Source organism: Carcharhinus amblyrhynchos, chromosome 8 (genome assembly GCF_965287045.1).
Source record: "Carcharhinus amblyrhynchos chromosome 8, sCarAmb.v2.hapA, whole genome shotgun sequence".
Lineage (NCBI taxonomy): Eukaryota > Metazoa > Chordata > Chondrichthyes > Carcharhiniformes > Carcharhinidae > Carcharhinus > Carcharhinus amblyrhynchos.
In genome coordinates this window covers 79,031,347-79,051,007 of record NC_137331.1, presented here as the reverse complement: position 1 = coordinate 79,051,007, position 19,661 = coordinate 79,031,347, and the positions used below count along the sequence as shown (strand labels likewise).

Below are 19,661 nucleotides of genomic sequence, written 5' to 3'. Positions count from 1 at the left end.
GATATAGCAAAATAGCGCAGCAGGATGGGCGAATCATGGCCTAAATCTTGTTTGTTCTTCTCTTTACTGGTATTGCACATGCTTTTCAATGTGGCATTACCTCCTCAAAAACAGAATAATGAGACTGGAGCTGCCCCTCAAATTCTGAAGGATGAAGCTTTAAAAAGTATTCTGTTCCAGAGAATTCCTTTTCTACTAAATGCAAAAAATACAGTTGGCAATTCTCTCTAATCAACGTTCAATTATACAGCCTACAAGGCCTTTGAGATGAGTCATGGAATCATAGAATGCCCACGGTATAGAAGCAGGCCATTTGGCCCATCAAGACAACAAACCCACCCAGGCCCTATCCCCACAACCCCACATATTTGCCCTGCTTATCTCCATGATACTAAGGGGCAATTTAGCACAGCCAATCCACCTAACCTGTACATCTTTCAACTGTGGGAGGAAACTGGAGCACCTGGAGGAAACCCACGCAGACACAGGGAGAATATGCAAACTTCACACAGACAGTCTCCCAAGGCCGGAATGTGAACCCGGGTCCCCGGTACTATGAGGTAGCAGTGTTCGCCATTGTGCCACCATGCTGTACGATCGAAACAGTCACATTGATTTTAGTACTTTCTAAATCTTTTTGTCCTTCTTCTTTCAGATATTCCAAAACCTCCGCAGCACGTTATTCCTTCAAGGAACACAGACACTTCTATGGTTGTCACTTGGGAAGAGCCAAAAGATGCGAAAGAGTTGGTAGGATACTACATTGAAGCAAGCATTGATGGATCTGGAAAATGGGAACCATGCAACAACAAGCCAGTGAAAGGGAAAAGGTAGTGATGAAGGCTCTTAGAGAGTCTAACACAAACAGATCAAAATGAATGAGGTAGAGGGAGAATGAGTGAAAAGAGAGTTTGATTCAGAATTTGTCAGTAAACATTAATGGGGAGGATGTGGCAAAGTGTTATTTTCACTGCAGTAGTAGTCCATAGACCCAGGGTAATGCTCTGGGGACTAGGGTTCAAATCTCAGTACAGCAGATGATGAAGTTTGAATTCAATAAAAATCTGGAATTAAAATGACCATGAAGCCATGGTCAATTGTCAAAAAAAAGCCCCCTCTGGTTAACTAATGTTGTTTCAAGAAATCTACCATTCTTACCTGATCTGACCTCTTTGTACCTGTACATCCACAGTAATGTAGTGGACTCTCAAACGCTCTCTGAAATGAAAGGCAATAAATGCTGGCCCAGCCAGTGACACTCACTTTCCAAGAAAGCAAAAAAGATGTTTTGATGGTCTTGCCTAGAGATGCTGATATAATTTATGTCTAACTGGTGCTTGTGTGTAAATTAAAGAGAGGAGTGAGGTATGAAAACCTTCTTGTTTTCCATATATGTATTATTTCAACTACTGCTCTTCTGTATAGCACGTACTCATGCTGGAAACAGAGAAAATGCCTATGATTACACCAAACCCATTCTATTTGTCTTCATGACTAGTTCCTCATAATGCAGTCTATTTGTTTGATATTTTTCTCATATTTCATTTAATATTCCTACATTTTGAAAGAATAGGAAATCAACAGGCTGCGATCAAGCAAGTGGAACACATTCACCTTGTCAGTAGAGATTGAAAGCACATTGGGATCAACAGGCAGGTTCAGACAGTTTGAGATTGGTCTCTTATTGTTTCAAAGCTGCAATCTCCATTATAAGGAGTGGAACAGTGTATAGGTTCTCAGTATCAGTGACATGACCAGTGGCTTCAGGGAAAAGACGAGTGGAAAAGCAAATTGTGCGGAGGGTGTGGGAAGTCTGCAGAGGGATCTGGATAGGCTGAGCGAGTGGGCGAGGACCTGGCAGATGGAGTACAATGTTAGCAAGTGTGAGGTTATCCACTTTGGCAGAAATAATAGTCGGAGCAATTACTATTTAAAGGATGAAAAGCTGCAGCATGCTACAGTGCAGAGGGACCTGGGGGCCCTTGTGCATGAGTCGCAAAAACCCAGTCTGCAGGTGCAGCAGGTGATCAAGAAGACGAATGGGATGCTCGCCTTTATAGCGAGGGGGATAGAATATAAAAGTAGGGAGGTCTTGCTGCAACTGTACAGGGTACTGGTGAGGCCGCAGCTGGAGGACTGTGTGCAGTTTTGGTCGCCGCACTTGCGCAAGGATATTTTGGCCTTGGAGGGAGTGCAGAGGAGGTTCACTCGGCTGATACCGGAGATGAGGGGGTTAGACTATGAAGAGAGACTGAATAGACTGGGTCTGTACTCGCTGGAGTTTAGAAGGATGAGGGGGGATCTTGTAGAGATGTATAAGATAATGAAAGGGATGAATAGGGTAGAGGTAGAGAGATTCTTCCTACTCAGAAAGGACAGCAGGACTAGAGGGCACAGCCTCAAGATAAGGGGGGGGCAGTTTAGAACAGAGTTGAGGAGGAACTTCTTCACTCAAAGGGTGGTGAATCTCTGGAATTCTCTGCCCGTTGAAGTGGTGGAGGCTACCTCGCTAAATATATTTAAGTCACGGGTGGATAGGTTTTTGACAGACCAGGGAATTAAGGGTTATGGGGAGAAAGCAGGAAAGTGGAACTGATCCACTTCAGATTAGCCATGATCTTATTGAATGGCGGGGCAGGCTCGAAGGGCTAGATGGCCTACTCCTGCTCCTATTTCTTAAAAGGAACAAAAGACATGCATGTTTTTTGGGCAGCAAGTTTGAATTTTTTCATTTAATACCTTTTTAATTAAACAAATGATGGATGGAATAATTTGAACAGGAAGTACTCCACCACTTCACTTTTGTTTTCTCTGTAAACCTTCAAAGGACGGATCTTTTTTCTAGTTATGAATAAAATCATGGCCCCTTTCAACAGTTCCCCCCCACCCCCAACCCTCCATTTAGGTTGCAACACAGACAGATTCCCCCACCCCACCCCCCACCATCCCCACCCCTCCATTTAGGCTGCGGCACAAGAGTCTGGTACGTGTTACCGGGATCCTTAACAATCCATTTAATATATTCCAAAACAACTGTCAGTAAATGGATCATACTCAACATAGACATAATCACTGGGCACTTCTCAGCAGCAGGCTGTGTGATATTTAACCTTTTGCTTTTTTACTTGCCAACAACTCCATTCAACTTTATTGTGGCATCACCAATGATCATTGTAGTTTTGACGTTTTGAAGCAGATTTGAAACCTGCTCGATCTAGATTCCGCGCAAAATCCCATGCCTCACCCAGTCAACTTTGCCAACCTGTTCCAACCCAGGAATTTTGGTCCATTACTTTAGATTGGTTAATGGCTTTGCTAAAGACAAATTAATTTCGTACAAAAGTATCAACATGCAAGGTTGGCAACTTTACCCAATTATTGAGTCTCCAGGAATAGAAGGTTAATCTCCTTGATACTGGGCAAAAATCCAGAAGAAGATTTTGTGATTTCTGCCAGTATATATCATGCCAATATTTTGCGCTTGCGTGAAGAATCATATGACAGCTTCAAATTCCAGCCTTGTACCCTGTCCACCCCATGTGTCGGGAAAGAGAACTCAGCTGCATGGAACATTCAGCATCAGGGAATTGGTATGGGTAGCACGCCTGAGGTTACAAAATTTAACCAAAGAGGAGATGGAATCGATACACAAAACATATTGAATGGATTTTATGGCCTCCCTCGTCCCAAAACCGTAAAATCCCACCTGAGGTCAACAGACCTTTCTGTGATCCGCCCCTCACCCACTCCGATTCCCATGGCATGCAGGATGGTAAAATTCCAGCCATTCAGTCAAAACAGGGCTAAAACCTAAATATGCATGAATATGCCTAAGTAGCAGGGCATACCACACGATATCCACTCCAATAAGGCATGGCAAGATAACATTCGCAAACTATGGGTAAATGTCACATGATTTAATCTGCAGGAATGCACCTGACCAGAGTTGGTAACTCTTGATAATAAGCTAGTACCACACAGTTTTGCTTCATCTTATTTATCTAATATTCATTTTCATTTCACCTTTTTCAAAGTAGGCTTACATTAACACTGCAGTGAAATGACTGTGAAAATTCCTTAGGCATCACACTCCAGCACCTGTTTGGATATACTGAGGGAGAATTCCAATTAAAAATTGATGTTGGAAATGAAGTATTTTGTTTTACAGGTTTATTTGTCATGGGCTACAAACTGGACAGTTATATAAGTTTCGAGTTAGGGCTGTCAATGCAGCCGGACTTAGTCAATTCTCACCTGAGTCTGAAGCACTGGAAGTCAAAGCTGCTTTAGGTAAGTTGTAACATATAAACTGTTGGCATATGCAGCCGTGTCTTGCAAAGTGCATTTACTTACTTTTGAAAATGCACTTATTTATTTTTGAATTGGATTTAGTTTGAAAACTCATCTATTTATTTTTGAAAGAATATTTATTTTTCTCCAGAATTGAAATAATTTACTTTTGGAAGTGCAGTTATTGATTTTTGAGTCTGCTTTTTAATTAATGACACACTATTTTTACAGTGCCATCTGTATCACTTTGCCATCCATGATGCCATAAATCGTTGTTCTGCTCATGCACTGTGCCTGTATCACATGGAAAGCGTATTCTCTTTCATTCAGCCTATCCATTAGCCACTGTAAGAATTCTCACTTGAGCCTGCTTCACAATCATACGTTACAAAGCTTTCCTGAACTATGGATTACCAACCTTGCTCCAGCGTAATGTAATGTATCCCATAAACACCACCATGTGCATATCTTATACATAAAATCATCTAACTTCTTTTCTGATCTGCATTTACGACAGTTTTTGCTTGCTGCCTGTTTAACAGCACAAGAGCTCTTTTAATGCTTGCTCCTACAACTGCTGATGCCTGCTATAACAGATTGTTTCACCTTGTTTAAGCAAGCAATATACAAGCTCCATTAAGTCTAAGAAATGCTCCATCCGCAAAATCCTGCATTTATCAAAAACTAACCCATACATCCCTTACTTATTATCATTTCACATTTTCATGTTCAGTTTAAATCAATTAAAGTGTTAATAAATGTAAGAAGATGTATTTAATTATTGATGAGCATTGTAGCCTTTCAACCCAGTTCCAGTTCAAACAGCAATTGGTTTACTGAGTAAATTGTGAGGTCCTTGTTGGGCATTAGATACAACAGTATATTGTGATGATAGTCAGATTGAATAGCATTGGTGTAGTAAACACAGCTATTTAATAAAACAGATAACAGGCACTAGTTATTTTCTTCAATGGCCAAATATGTAATAATGCTAATAGGTCTTCCAGGGGATTGCTCATGAAGAGTTTTGCCACGTGGAACTCCATACATATTAACTGTACTGAATTGATTTATTTTTCACCTAGGTGTTGTAGTTATATTCAAAGACATTTGCCAGGACACAACTTGGACTAGGAATAGTTCAGGGTGAATTTCAGAGCCAAGAAACTAAAGATCAGGCAGGTTTTACTGGTGCTACTTGTAGACCACTTTACACTATTTTAGAAGGAAAGTATGTGAGAGTTGGGAGCTTTTGGTGGATTTTTTGGTCCATCTCAAGAGATGTAGGACCCAGTGGAATAGCAGCTCATGATTGTGTACTCTAGTTCTCCTTTTCTTCCTGCGTCTTTCTCCCTGATAATCCATCTTTTCTCTCTGTCATTCTCCCTCTCTCTTTGTTGTGGAGTGTTTTGCAGGCAGAAATTGCAGAGGGGACAGAGAATTGAGCGGGAGGCTGAAAGTGGCTTTTACGCCAGCAGGGTTATCCTTGCTCTATTTTCCCCACCCCCTGACAATGACATAACGGGGATCCCGATTTATATGTGATTAATGATGCAGATCAGGTGTTTATATGTCTGGTTCACCTCGCCCCACCCCCCATATGTTGGACTGTCCAGTTACATTGGCATGTAATCCCAACAGGTCCTCCACGATGTACACCAGAACACACCAGAGGCACACAGGTAAATACAACATCCGGGGGGAGAGGCTCATGCCTGGGCAGTACCCTGGGCTGTGGGCACTGCCAAGGGGCAATGCCAGGAAGTTCTGTGGGCTTGGTGCTGGGTATTCTGTGTCCATAGCAGGGTGGGGGGGGCAGCTATCTGCTCTGGTAGTGCACGGGGCGGTGGGGGGAAGGGGAATGGTTCCTTTTATAAAAAAAAATTTTTCTATTGGCTCCCCTTTTAAAATGGCGCCCAATCTTCCAGGAGCTTAAGTGGCAGCGCAGATTTTTCCAGGGCCTACCCCACCTGGAACCCACCTTTTTTTTGACTAAGTGTCAAAGCTAGGTAGTGCAGTTGGTGGGCTACGGTGCACTTTTCCCACCTGAGTTGATACTTCACCAAAAAAAGGCCAAATTCATCCTGTTATTTTTCACCTGTATCTCTAGCTGTCACTTTCCTTCTTGTCTGGAAGAAATTTATCCTTGCCAGCTGTGTGTTGTGACCAAATCAGGAGTCTTTTTATCTGGTATCTGATTTGCTTTCCCACTGAAGTTGATGGAAACAGAAGTGGAGTTTCGTAGAAAACAATCTGCCTATTCATTGAGTGCATTATGTTTACTGACAAAGATAAATTTCAGACCCCGTGTGGGGTTCTCCAATCTCATCCATGGCTACCCCACTGTAGGTGAGAATGGAGAATTTGGTAATCCAGCCAAAATTCCATTCACTTAGAAATTAGAAGCAGGGATAGGCCATTCAACCCTTCGAACCTGCTCCACCATTCATTTTGATTATGACTGATCATCAAATTAAATATCCTGGTCCCCTACTTCCAGTGGCAGCAGAGAATCCCAGCCTCGTACAAGGACAGAGATTTTCAGTGTATGTTTCTCCCTCATGGTCACATCTTCAATATCATTCATTAATCTACCCATATGCCTCTAGTTACTTTCCCTTCTCTTTTTTGATTCTTTTCTTCTGGCTACTTATCTGTTTCTGTGTTACTTTGATTCTTCTGAGTTTCTCTATTTGCTATTTTCTTGATTTGTCTCCAAACAGTGATCTTTACCCTCTTCATTTATCTCACTGTTATTGTCCTATCGTTCCTGGTGCTTTCCCCCATTGTTCCAGTTATCATGGTGAATTGCATTCTTTTTGCTTTCACTAAACTGCAATTCCTGATTGTTCCTCTGGTGATCTATGATGATGGGATCTGGAGTAGTGATCGAGCAAGAGAGTGCGGCACAGCTGGACTCAGAGTTTTGTGGAGAGCGATGAGAGAGCGTGGAGAATCAGAGATAGCATTGGAAGGTCGGGAACTAGCAAAGTGTTAGAGTGAGCATGCCTTTAAGCTTTTGTCTGGTTATGCAGGTGGGGAATACATTATAATGTTTTCCCACATTAGAGACATTATAAGCACAAGTTGTTGTTGCTGCAGCAAATACATTTTCACATTGGCCGAAGGATGACAGGGAATGAATTCCACAAGTGTAGAAAGTTGTCATGTTTATTAACTGGGGACGGAGGGGTTGGGTGGGGTGGGGCGGGGGCAGATGTTGTATTTACAGTACAGGCTGTTGATTTTGTGTGGAAAAACGGGGAAGGCACTCGGTGAAGGGGTTGTGGCAGCATTACGTGTAAACAGGAAACTTATTTTTGTCAATTATTATTTTTGTGATTCTGTGATGAAGTGTGTTCTTATAGATTTGCTGTGGGTTGGAGGAGAAGCTATGTTGATAGATGCATCTTTGTGAATTGTTTATGTTTATGTTGCAGAACAATTGAACAGAAGTTCATTTGGAAAGGGAAAAGTTCTGTGCAATAAGATTAATGAAGCATGAGCGTAGAAACACATTTGGAAAGGAAAAATCTCAGTCATTTATCCAATGAGGAAAAAATAAATTGACAGACATTCAAAAAATTGTATGTTAAATGTTGTTCATGATAGATACTAGATCCAGAAGATGAACTGGAGTCATGATCTGTACTATAGACGCAAACCTTTTCATTTTATGAAAAGAAAGACATGGGGGGAATTCGCTGGCTGTTCACGTCAGCGGGATAAAACCATTAGCCATCAGACATAGGAGCAGAATTAGGCCACTTGGCCCATCGGGATTCTCTGGTCCTGCTGGCAGTGTACCCACTCCTGTGGGTTTTGTGGTGGCATGGGGTGACATAAATGAGAAATCCCATTGACAGTGGCAGGACCAGAGAATCCTGTCACCAGTGAACATCGAGAAACATGCAGCTGGGAGGCTGGAGAACTGCCCCCATGTTTATGGATTTTCATAATTACAATATCATTATTGAAAACTTTTGAATGTTATTAGACTGTTCAAAACAACCATTACTCTAGTTAACACATGGCAGCATAAAACTATTGCCTACATAAAATCTTATTCTCATCTACATTCAAATGTGCAATGATATATGTTGGTGGTCAGAGCATTATGTTTCTGTCCATCACAGGAATAGGTGCATCTTATTCATTGTTTTGAGCTTTGCTTGCTGCCGTACTAAATGTTGGGCAAAACATGCTTTTGTACCTCTTTCCTTGTTCTCTATGTGACATGTTTGTCTTCATTTCTTCATCCTTGAAAAAATGGAGTATATCTTGTTGCACAATAAGATCTGTTCATGAATGCCTGATTAATTACTTTATTTAACTCTAGGAGGAGGAGTACCTCATGGTGTGTTTCCTGAACAGAGTGGTAACATTGGTGGACTAACAGAAAGAGGTGCACGCTGGGATGGCAAGCATGAGGCATCTCAGCCCGCACGTGACACTTTACTAAGTTGTGATGCAGTGCTTAACAGACATCTGCTACCCACTGGCTATGATAATTTGCCATGCCTAGAACGAGAAACACCAAAGGAGGTAAATGCAGAACGGACAAGGAAGTCTAATCTCAGAAGTCGCAAGGTACAAGACATATACGAGGAGGTCCCAAAGACTAAAGATAAGCGTGAGAAGGGCCCAGAGGTACAAGGTATGCACGAAAAGGGCCCAAAGGTACAAGACAGACATGAGGAGGGTCCACAGATAGAAGATAAGCATGAGAAGGGCCACAAGGTACAAGATATGCACAAGAAGGGTTCTAAGGTACAAGATAAAAGTGTGAAGGGCCCTAAAGTACAAGATATGCACGAGAACAAGGATAACCTAGGTGAGAAATCAGGGAAACAATATTAAAGTTAAACACATAAAGTGGTGGAATCATATTCTGAGAAGAATTTATTTAGTCTCAGTGAATGTGATTAATGTTTAATTGTTAAGGAGGTTGTATCAATTATAACAAAAAGCTATATACCTTATAAAAACCTCTCACATCGAAGGAAGTGTTCAAATACTTTACAAAGGGCAAGAAGCACTTTGAGCAGATTGATGGTAGAACCAAAGCATGGTTAAGAATGTTTCAAAAGGAAGAGAGAGATACATATCAGTTAATTGTTTTTATACAGCATTTCAAGAAGACTAATAGTAGAAAGGTGTGTATGTGGCGGCTCAGGAAGAAAAGGAGTAAAATCATAATGTGCTGATAGACGCTTTGTTGGAAATGACCTTGTGAATTGAATAGTTCAACCAGAACAACAGTTGAACAGATTATTTCTCCACTTTATGCCACTAGGCAATCACTGCTATTCACAAGCACAACAAACTTAAATCATCATTCTCTGTAAGGCATTACTATTCCTCATGACATTACTTTCAAAATTCCACTAAAAATAAAGCTATATGAAAGATAATTTAGCACTTCATTTGATAAGAACTATTTAATATCCAGTGATAAATATTTTTATTTCTTTGGATGTGGGAAAAACAGTACTCATTGTATGTGCCTCGGTGCCCTAAGACAATAATTATATGTAAACAGTGAGAACTGTATAAGATTTAAGGAAGATGTAGACAAATTAGCAGAATGGGTGAGCAGTTAACAATGGGACAATTTAACGTGGCAAAGTGTGAAGTAATACATTTCGTGATTTAAAAAAAACAAAGAATAGGAATGTATACTTAATACAAAGACACTGAAGGATGTGAATGACCAGATAGATCTTTACAAGTGAGTGAAGAAGGTTAAAGTCTGTGGAAAAGGCAATTGAATTTTGAATTTTATAGATAGGGGCATGGCACACTGGCGTAACAAAGTAATAATGATTTTTTTTATTTAACAAACATTACCTCAACACAATTAAAGTTATGTATACAACTTTAGGCATGCAATGTGAAAATTCATCCATTATTTTTAATTAATAAAGAAAAGTTTCCTAACCATTGAAACTAATTGTACTTAAAGAGTAAATGCTAATAATTAATTTTCCTTTTAGCCTAATGATATGGATTAGTACGATCCACTTCCAGAAGGCAGTTTCTGTAATTTATTCAGTTCAACGGAGAAATGTAAAGCCAGCTACATCATTCGATATTTAATTGTGGGTCTGAATCCTGATCATGGCTAAAATTACATATTGAAGGGCCATACATGTAATAAGTATTAATCAAATAGGTTCAGCTTCTCATCTTAAGGATAATTTAGAACATAGAACATAGAACACTACAGCACAAACAGGCCCTTCGGCCCACAAGTTGCGCCGATCACATCAATACCTATCTATAACCCCCAATCCCATAAAACCCCATATACTCATCCAGAAGTCTTTTAAAAGACCCCAGCGAGTTCGCCTCCACCACCACTGACGGCAGCCGATTCCACTCACTCACCACCCTCTGAGTGAAAAACTTACCCCTAACATCACTTCTGTACTTTCCTCCCCACACCTTAAATCTGTGTCCTCTCGTAGCGACCATTTCAACCCGGGGAAATAGCCTCTGAGAATCCACCCTATCCATTCAAATTTCAAATTCTGTTTGTGTTATCTTTTGATTACTTAATTTTTCCATCATCACTCCTGTGCTCTCTAATGTGTCCCGATCCAACAATGCCTCACATTTAAAGTTCTGACCCTTAATTTCAAATTCCTCCATGGCCCCACTATTTCCCCATTCTGAAGCCTTTCCAATGTATAACCCTTCAAGAACTTAGACCCTCCAATTATGGTCACTTTAGCATTTCTGGCTTCTTTTCATCCCCCACTGATGTCTATGCTTTCAATGTTCAAGCTCCATGCAATGGAATTCCATCCTTGAACATTTCCACCTCTCCACTTATCTCTGCTCCTTTAAAACTTTCTTTAAACCTACCCTTCTGATAGAGTTTTCAGTCACCTGTCCCAGTGGCTCCTTTTTTGACTCACTGGCAATTTTTAAATATCTGATGACAACCCTGTGAAGCATCTTTGAATGTTCTAATACATTAAAGATGTTGTTATAGTGATAAAGTATTTTTGTTTTATTCTAGCATGTAGAATCAATTTTATTGTGGGATTTTTGACTTAAAGCATGAACGAAGGCAGTTGAAGAACTAAATAAACAGTCTAATGAATATACAACTGCACAGCTAGGAATTATTCACCACTGGCTGTGCATGTTAATTCATTTCCTCCAAATATGTCAGCATTAGCAATATCAAACTCCTAATAATTCTTTAAGGCCCACAGTTCAAATAAAATTATTTGAAGATGGTACAGCTAAATAAAAAGGCAATAATGTTAGTTGGATTATTTTTTGGAATTGTGTAGTTCTGCTAGTGAATAAATGTATAGATAGATAGATAGTGTGAATAGTTCGCTTCACTATTGAGCAATGTGGTAGTTTACCAATATGTTTCAAAGCTTAGTCTAGTTCTTAATGGAACATGCCAAGTATTGCTGTATTAACAATGCATTATAGATGTTCTTTCACTTGTGTGAAGCACCTTTGAACTCATAAACACAATATTGTTATTTGGTACTTTCAAGCAAATGATTCTAATACACTCTCACCAGTGCGATACTTGATGAAAATATGCCATGTTTTCAAATCTGTTGATTTTTCTTGAAAATGGTTGTCTTTCTCCAATGTGAAAAATGCCAATTTTTCTTCTTTCAGTACCCTTTTTTATATTTTGCCACTCTCTAACTTCCAACCAGGACTCTGGCACTCAATAACTGGCTGGCGAGAGATCAGATTGGACAGCCCTGGATGTTTCACAATATAACATTCCCCCTTGCCCTGTGGAGACATACATAGGCTCCACCCTAATACACTGGTATTTTTGAACTGGAAAATCCACATTATTTTAAGCCATGGGTGTGAACTCTTATGTGGTATTAACTCTTATTTTAAAATGGGTTTGAGCCTCTTTTAAAACACTGGACAGAGCAATGATATCGGAACCTGTTAAGCATTCTGTAGCTAATATTGCTATAACAGATTCCAACTGCCCTGATACATTTAATTTCTAAACTGAAGGTTAAGTGGAATTTGATTCCTTTTCTAGTGAAGTATTATGGAGTACTGTGTTATGGAGTATTATGGAGTAGCGGGAGTACTGTGTGCAGTTTTGGTCGCCACACTTACGCAAGCATATTTTGGCCTTGGAGGGAATGCAGAGGAGGTTTACTAGGCTGATACCGGAGTTGAGGGGGTTGAACTATGAGGAGAGGCTGAATAAACTAGGCTTGTACTCGTTAGAGTTTAGAAGGATGAGGGGAGATCTCATTGAGACAGATAAGATGATGAATGGGATGGATAGGATAGAGGTGGAGAGGCTCTTCCCGCTCAGAAAGGACAGTAGGACTAGGGGGCACAGCCTCAAGGTAAGGGGGGGGCAGTTTAGAACAGAGTTGAGGAGGAACTTCTTCACTCAAAGGGTGGTGAATCTCTGGAATTCTCTGCCCGTTGAAGTGGTGGAGGCTGCCTCGCTAAATATATTTAAGACGCGGGTGGATTGGTTTTTGATAGGCAAGGGGATTAAGGGTTATGGGGAGAATGCGGGAAAGTGGAACTGAGCCACGACAGATCAGCCATGATCTTATTGAATGGCGGGGCAGGCTCGAAGGGCTAGATGGCCTACTCCTGCTCCTATTTCTTATGTTCTTATGGGGTTTATAATGATTATTAAATGTAAGAGAAATGAACACTATCTGAATGATGACAGTAAGCAGCGGCACTCCATGGTTTAGCAGCTAATTGAATCATCACAAACATTGGATTCTCTCAAGCCACATAGTTAGTTATTCAACTTAAACATTTTTATTCAAATGATATGACTAACGGGCAGCAAGACGTAACTTAGAATCTGAACTTGTGAAGTCTGATTCTTGGAGAATTATAGATTATTTTTTGCAGTCATTTTTTGCACCTTTCTTTCCCTCTCTTCTGACATCATTGTTATGCTCAAGACACTGCCTGCCAGCCCTCTTTCAATTTGTGAAACATAACTTCATGTGTAAACAGACACAAAGGGCCCTATTTTACTATTTTGATTCTAAGTGTTGGACGGACTTGAAAACTGGGAGTTTTCAAGAAAAAATGTGAGCAGGGCTTAATGCACCCAAAATCCTGCAGTTCCGATCAGAGCCTCCAACTGTGCACGTGCAGAAAAAATTACAGAATGCGTTCACCTGCCACATTGCACCCGGGCCAGATAATGCCTTCCCCTGACCCCCACAGACATTGTCCCACATCCACAACATTACTGACCCTCTTATCCCCCCATTCCCTCTGCCAACCAGACCAAATGCGGGCTCCTCCTCCTTCCCCCCTCACCAATCTCAGGCAAAGTAGCAGCAGACCCTTCCTTCCACTTCACTGATCACAGGCAGAGTAGCAGCAGACCTCCCCTTCCCCTTCACTAATCTCAGGCAGAATGGCAATGGACCTCCCCACCAATCTCAAGCAGAGAGCCATCAGACACTCAGCACTTAATTCCTCAGTAAGTGAAGCACCTGAATCAGACTTTTGGATGGGTGAACGTGATGGTAAAGTGGGAAGTGCCGTTAAGGTTGGGGGTGCAACCTATTAAGTCAATTTAAATGTATTTAAATGGCCATCCTGCCCATTTCGGGCACGGTCCTGATCGCTTCCAATTTCGGGCCTTGGTTAAGGGAGAACCGGAGCAGAGACGGGTGCGGATTGTGCTACTCGCCTCGTGCCCAACTTTACCAAGTTTTCGTACCCAAGAACGGGCGCAACTTAATGGTAAGATCAGGTCCAATGAGTGTCGGCAAGCTTCTGAGCACTGGGGAATCTAAACCCAGTTTGATCTTATTTTCACCTGACACTGGCACACAGGTACTTTCCAGCAAATGTCACAGGACATTGATCAAGAAATGGCACCTTAGCTGATGTTCCTTGCACTAATGGAGGGCACCAACACCAATTTTAATGCTCCAATGGTTGCCCTGGTTATGTACAGCTTATTCAGCACATTCTGAGGATCACAGAGAAACCTGTGACTTTCTCGTCAGTATAGTTCAGTTACACATTGCATTCACCAGCCCAGTCCAGGCAGCGCAAGATATGGTACCTTTGTTTTTTGTTTATGTTCTACCATGCACCATGCACAGCATACTTTATACAGTGCCTTCCATCCTTTTTCACAATACACTGAGAAATATTTGCATGATATTACACTACCTGATATTGGTAATGAATGTGTTAATTCATTTGTATGTAGACTCTTGACAAATACTTAACATATTCATTATTAATATTGCACATTAGGATTTCAATCTATTTGTGTGGAAATGTTATTATCTTTTTGCAGGAAATGAATTGTAATGGTATTCCAGGTTGAAACTTCAAGAAAGAGCTACTGCCCAGCCATTATTTCTATTTCAGTAAAAGATGAGTAAGAGACATTTGTTCAAGTTTCAAGTTTCACTGACATTCCTTCTTAAGATTCCACCTCAATAGAAAGTGGAAAATAATTTGAAGTCATAAGCAATACATTACATGGAAAACTCACTGTACTGATTAGACCCAAGTTTACTTCACTCGTTCCTTGTAAATGTACAGTAGACTTCTTTTCTTCCAAAATGGTTCAAATGGCCAGACTTGCTCTGAAAAAGTTGAACAGTTAAGTGGAATTAAATATCAACTTAATGTACTCTGTGTTCAAACAGCCCCTCCAGCCCCACCTTATGGAATTACAGTTCTTGAAAGTGTCCATGACTCTATGGTGCTAGGATGGAAGCAACCTCAATTCCAAGGTGGTTCTGACGTTACTGGCTACTTTGTGGATTATCTTGAAGTTATTGATGGTAAACCTGGAAAATGGAAAGAAGCCCATATCAAAGCCATCACTGATCGAGCCTACAGAGTAAGTGAAAGAAGACTCATTTCCTGAACGTATATTTAGAAATTGAACTCTCAGTTCAATATTCTTCTCAAATGTCTATCTAAATGTAAAAGAAACACATAATATAGTTATTGAAATAAATTAGATTTTGTTTCCACTATTTCAAGTCTCCTTTATTACACTCCACTTGCATCAGTTGTGCAAGAGATACTACCTGCCATAGAAATAGATAGCTATTGGATGCTGTTACATAATTAACAGCCCACATATATCTGCAGAGTCCAGTATCCTGATGCTGGAATATATTTGAAATATACCTGCATAGAGTGAAATGGATTATAACTTTTCTGGAACAAATTAATCGATGTGAAATAAAAACTGGAAAACTGGAAATACTCAGCAGGTCAGGCAGCATCACTGGAGAAACAGAAGGTGAAATTTAGTCAGTATCAATACCCTGGGGCTAGGACCGAGCTGTCAACTTCCCAACCCAGTGAAGTTTAGGGTGGGAAGGGTCAAGTTTGCCCTAAGTGACCAATTCAGGGCCTCAGCCTTCAACCTGAAGGCGTGGCACAGGAGGCCATGCCATGCAGGCAGGCCACCAGATATATCCTGGCAGCAAAGGCTGCCCCTACAGGAAGACCTATAACTCTTTATTCAAATCCCGTTCTCTCCTTGATGGGACCTACCTGACTGATTTTCTCTTATCTGTGTTCCGAGGCGTGACATTGCTCCTTGTCCCAGGGTCCGTTGCAGTACTGGCAGTAGCCATCATGAGGCGCCAGAATGTGATGACTAGGGGAATTTCACAGTAACTTCATTGCAGTGTTAATGTAAGCCTTACTGGCGACTAATAAATAAACTTTTAACTTTACTTTTCCCATTGTGTGTTGCTATTGAAGAGCTGCCAGCTGATTTTTGGGATATCCATAGCATAGGCCTAGACACCGTCACATCAATCTGTAGGTGCCTGATTGGCCTTTTATTATGTTAAGTCTCCTGGAAATGGCAGGATTACCAGTAGTTCTGTAGCAGGTGGACTAACCCATCGCCAGAGACATGAAAGCCAGCCCAGTGTTTCAGAAAGGTGGTCTTTCATCAGAATGAGATGGTAGAGATAAAGAGATTTTTAGCAAAAACAAAGCAAACGACAAAGAGTCTGTGATCAGATGTAGGAAAAGTGTGATTAAATGTTGGAAGGGATGAGGGTGCCAGGCAATGGGGGTGATATTGGGATAGGTAGAGCAAAAAATGCTGCATCCAGAGGAATTGCATTTGGTTACAGTAGAATAGTAAAGCCAGGAGAAAGTATGGAAAATCTGGCAGCAAGGAGAGTCGCTATGGACTGGAACTTGGAATGTTGGGTGGGATTTTATAGCCTCACTTGACCAAGACCGGAAATTCCTGCCCAAGGTCAACAGACATGTCTGTTGTGCGCCCCTTGCCCACCCCGATTCCATGGCGGCTGAGGTGGTAGAATTCCGGCAGTTATCTCTGTCCCTTTCTCCACAGACGTTGACCTGCTGAGTGTTTCCACCACTTTCCATTTTTATTTCTGATTTCCAACATCCAAAGTATTTTGCTATTGTTTTAATAATAATCAGTTTATCTGTTGAAGTATCTGTACCGTCTTCCTCTGATGCTTGATCTGACTACTTACTTATTACAGATCCATGACCTGAAGGAAAACATGGTATATCAGTTCCAAGTCCGTGCAGTGAACATGGCAGGAGTTGGCCTTCCATCCCTGCCGAGTGACAAGTTTAAGTGTGAAGAATGGACTATTGCTGTTCCAGGCAGGTCTACCTGCTTTTTGAAATAATATATGGATGATGCAAACAGTTAGAGCAAGAATAAGGGACATGTGTTCATTAGGGAAAAAAAATGTGCTTGTGATCAGGACACAAGAACACACTGGAAGTCAGCCAGTAGATTTTTGTGGGCCGAGAGGAACTGTCCTGCTGTTTGTGGACCCATAAAATTTCCAAAACAATCACTGCCTCCCCCACCTACTCCTCCTCCCTCTCCTCCTCATCCTGAGGGAGCAAGCTATCTTGGATCTGGTGCTATGTAATGAGGCGGGTAGAATTAGGGACCTTGTGGTGAAGGATCCTCTTGGGAAGAGTGATCATTGTATGGTGGAGTTTCTGATGCAGATGGAGGAGGAGAAAGTGGGATCCCGGACATGTGTCCTTTGTTTGAACAAAGGGGAGTACAATAAGATGAGAGAGGAATTGGCGACTGTTGATTGGGAGAACAGATTGGAAGGTAGGTCTGCTGAGGAACAGTGGAGGATCTTTAAGGAGATCTTTCTTGGTGCTCAGCAGAAATTTATTCCGATGGTTAAAAAGGATCGTAGGAGGAGAGATAATCAGCCGTGGATAACGAAGGAGGTAAAGGAGAGTATTAAATTAAAAGCTGATGTGTTTAGAGTGGCTAAGAGTAGTGGGTGAGAAGAGGATTGGGAGAGGTTTAAGTATCAACAAAGAATGATGAAGAAGTTGATAAAGAAAGGAAGGATAAACTATGAAGCTAAACTAGCACTAAATATAAAAAAGGATAGTAAGAGTTTTTATAAATATATAAAAAGGAGAAGGCTGGCTAGGGTGAATGTTGGACCCTTAGAGGATGAGAGGGGGGACTTAGTGGTGGGAGATGAGGAAATGGCTGAAGCCTTGAATAACTTTTTTGCTTCGGTCTTCACGCAGGAGGACGATAGTTTGCCGGGTGTTAACGATGGAAAGATGGTAGGAGTGGAGGGCCTGAATGAGATCATTGTCACTAGAGAGGCAGTGCTCGACAGACTGGAGGGACTGATTGTGGACATGTCCCCAGGACCGGATGGAATGCATCCAAGGGTTCTGAAGGAAATGGCGGAGGTGATAGTGGATGCCTTGGTGATTATTTTCCAAACCTCCTGAATTCCGGGGAAGTGCCAGAAGATTGGAAAACTGCTAATGTTACGCCGCTGTTTAAAAAGGGTAGCAGGCAAAAGGCAGGGAATTATAGGCCGGTTAGTTTAACGTCTGTTGTAGGAGAAATGCTTGAATCCGTAATTAAGGAGAAAATAGCGAGGCATCTTGAGAAGAATTGTTTGATAGAGCAGATGCAGCACGGATTCGTTAAGGGGAAGTCGTGTCTGACGAATTTATTGGAATTTTATGAGGATGTGTCTAGTGCGGTGGATAGAGGGGAGCCGGTGGATGTGGTGTTTCTCGATTTTCAGAAGGCGTTTGATAAGGTGCCGCACAAAAGGTTGTTACAGAAGGTTAGGGGGCATGGAGTTGGGGGTAGAGTGTTTGCCTGGATAGGGGATTGGCTGTCAAATAGGAGGCAGAGAGTGGGTGTCAATGGGTGCTATTTGGATTGGCGGTTGGTGACTAGTGGAGTGCCCCAGGGATCGGTGCTGGGGCCTCAGCTATTTACCATTTATATAGATGATCTGGAGGAGGGAACCGAGCGTAAGGTATCAAAATTTGCTGATGACACAAAGGTTGGTGGAACGGCAAATTGTGCGGAGGGTGTGGAAAGTCTGCAGAGGGATCTAGATAGGCTGAGCGAGTGGGCGAGGACCTGGCAGATGGAATTTAATGTTGGCAAGTGTGAGGTTATCCACTTTGGTAGGAATAATGGTAGGAAGGACTACTACTTACATGGCGAAAAGCTGCAGCATGCTACGGTGCAGAGGGACCTGGGGGTCCTTGTGCATGAGTTGCAAAAACCTAGCCTGCAGGTGCAGCAGGTGGTCAGGAAGGCAAATGGGATGCTGGCCTTCATAGCGAGGGGGATTGAATATAAAAGTAGGGAGGTCTTGCTGCAACTGTACAGGGCACTGGTGAGGCCGCAGCTGGAGTACTGTGTGCAGTTTTGGTCACCGCACTTGCGCAAGGATATTTTGGCCTTGGAGGGAGTGCAGAGGAGGTTCACTAGGCTGATACCGGAATTGAGGGGGTTGAGCTATGAGGAGAGGCTGAATAAACTAGGCTTGTACTCGTTAGAGTTTAGAAGGATGAGGGGAGATCTCATTGAGACGTATAAGATGATGAAAGGGATGGATAGGATAGAGGTGGAGAGGTTCTTCCCGCTCAGAAAGGACAGCAGGACTAGGGGGCACAGCCTCAAGATAAGGGGGGGTGCAGTTTAGAACGGAGTTGAGGAGGAACTTCTTCACTCAAAGGGTGGTGAATCTCTGGAATTCTCTGCCCGTTGAAGTGGTTGAGGCTTCCTCGCTAAATATATTTAAGACGCAGGTAGATAGGTTTTTGGTAGGCAAGGGGATTAAGGGTTATGGGGAGAAGGCGGGAAAGTGGAACTGAGCCACGACAAATCAGCCATGATCTTATTGAATGGCGGGGCAGGCTCGAAGGGCTAGATGGCCTACGCCTGCTCCTATTTCTTATGTTCTTATCCCCGCCCTCAACCGTACATACCATGGGTGTTTTTCTGGTTGGCAATCAGTGACTAGTGGTGTGCCTGAGAGATCAGTGTTAGGAACCGCAATTGTTTGCAATTTACATAG

General features: G+C 41.9%; 1 protein-coding gene across 1 annotated transcript in view; it reads left to right on the top strand.

Moving 5' to 3' along the window:
• Window positions 1-19,661, top strand: part of myom1b (myomesin 1b) — a 124,925-nt gene that overhangs the window by 63,247 nt on the left and 42,017 nt on the right. Inside the window, exons 16-19 of the mRNA XM_080194310.1 lie at window positions 656-830; window positions 4,169-4,290; window positions 14,967-15,163; window positions 16,812-16,938. Of these exons, the coding sequence (XP_080050436.1) occupies window positions 656-830; window positions 4,169-4,290; window positions 14,967-15,163; window positions 16,812-16,938 (621 nt within the window). The remainder of the gene's footprint in view (window positions 1-655; window positions 831-4,168; window positions 4,291-14,966; window positions 15,164-16,811; window positions 16,939-19,661) is intronic.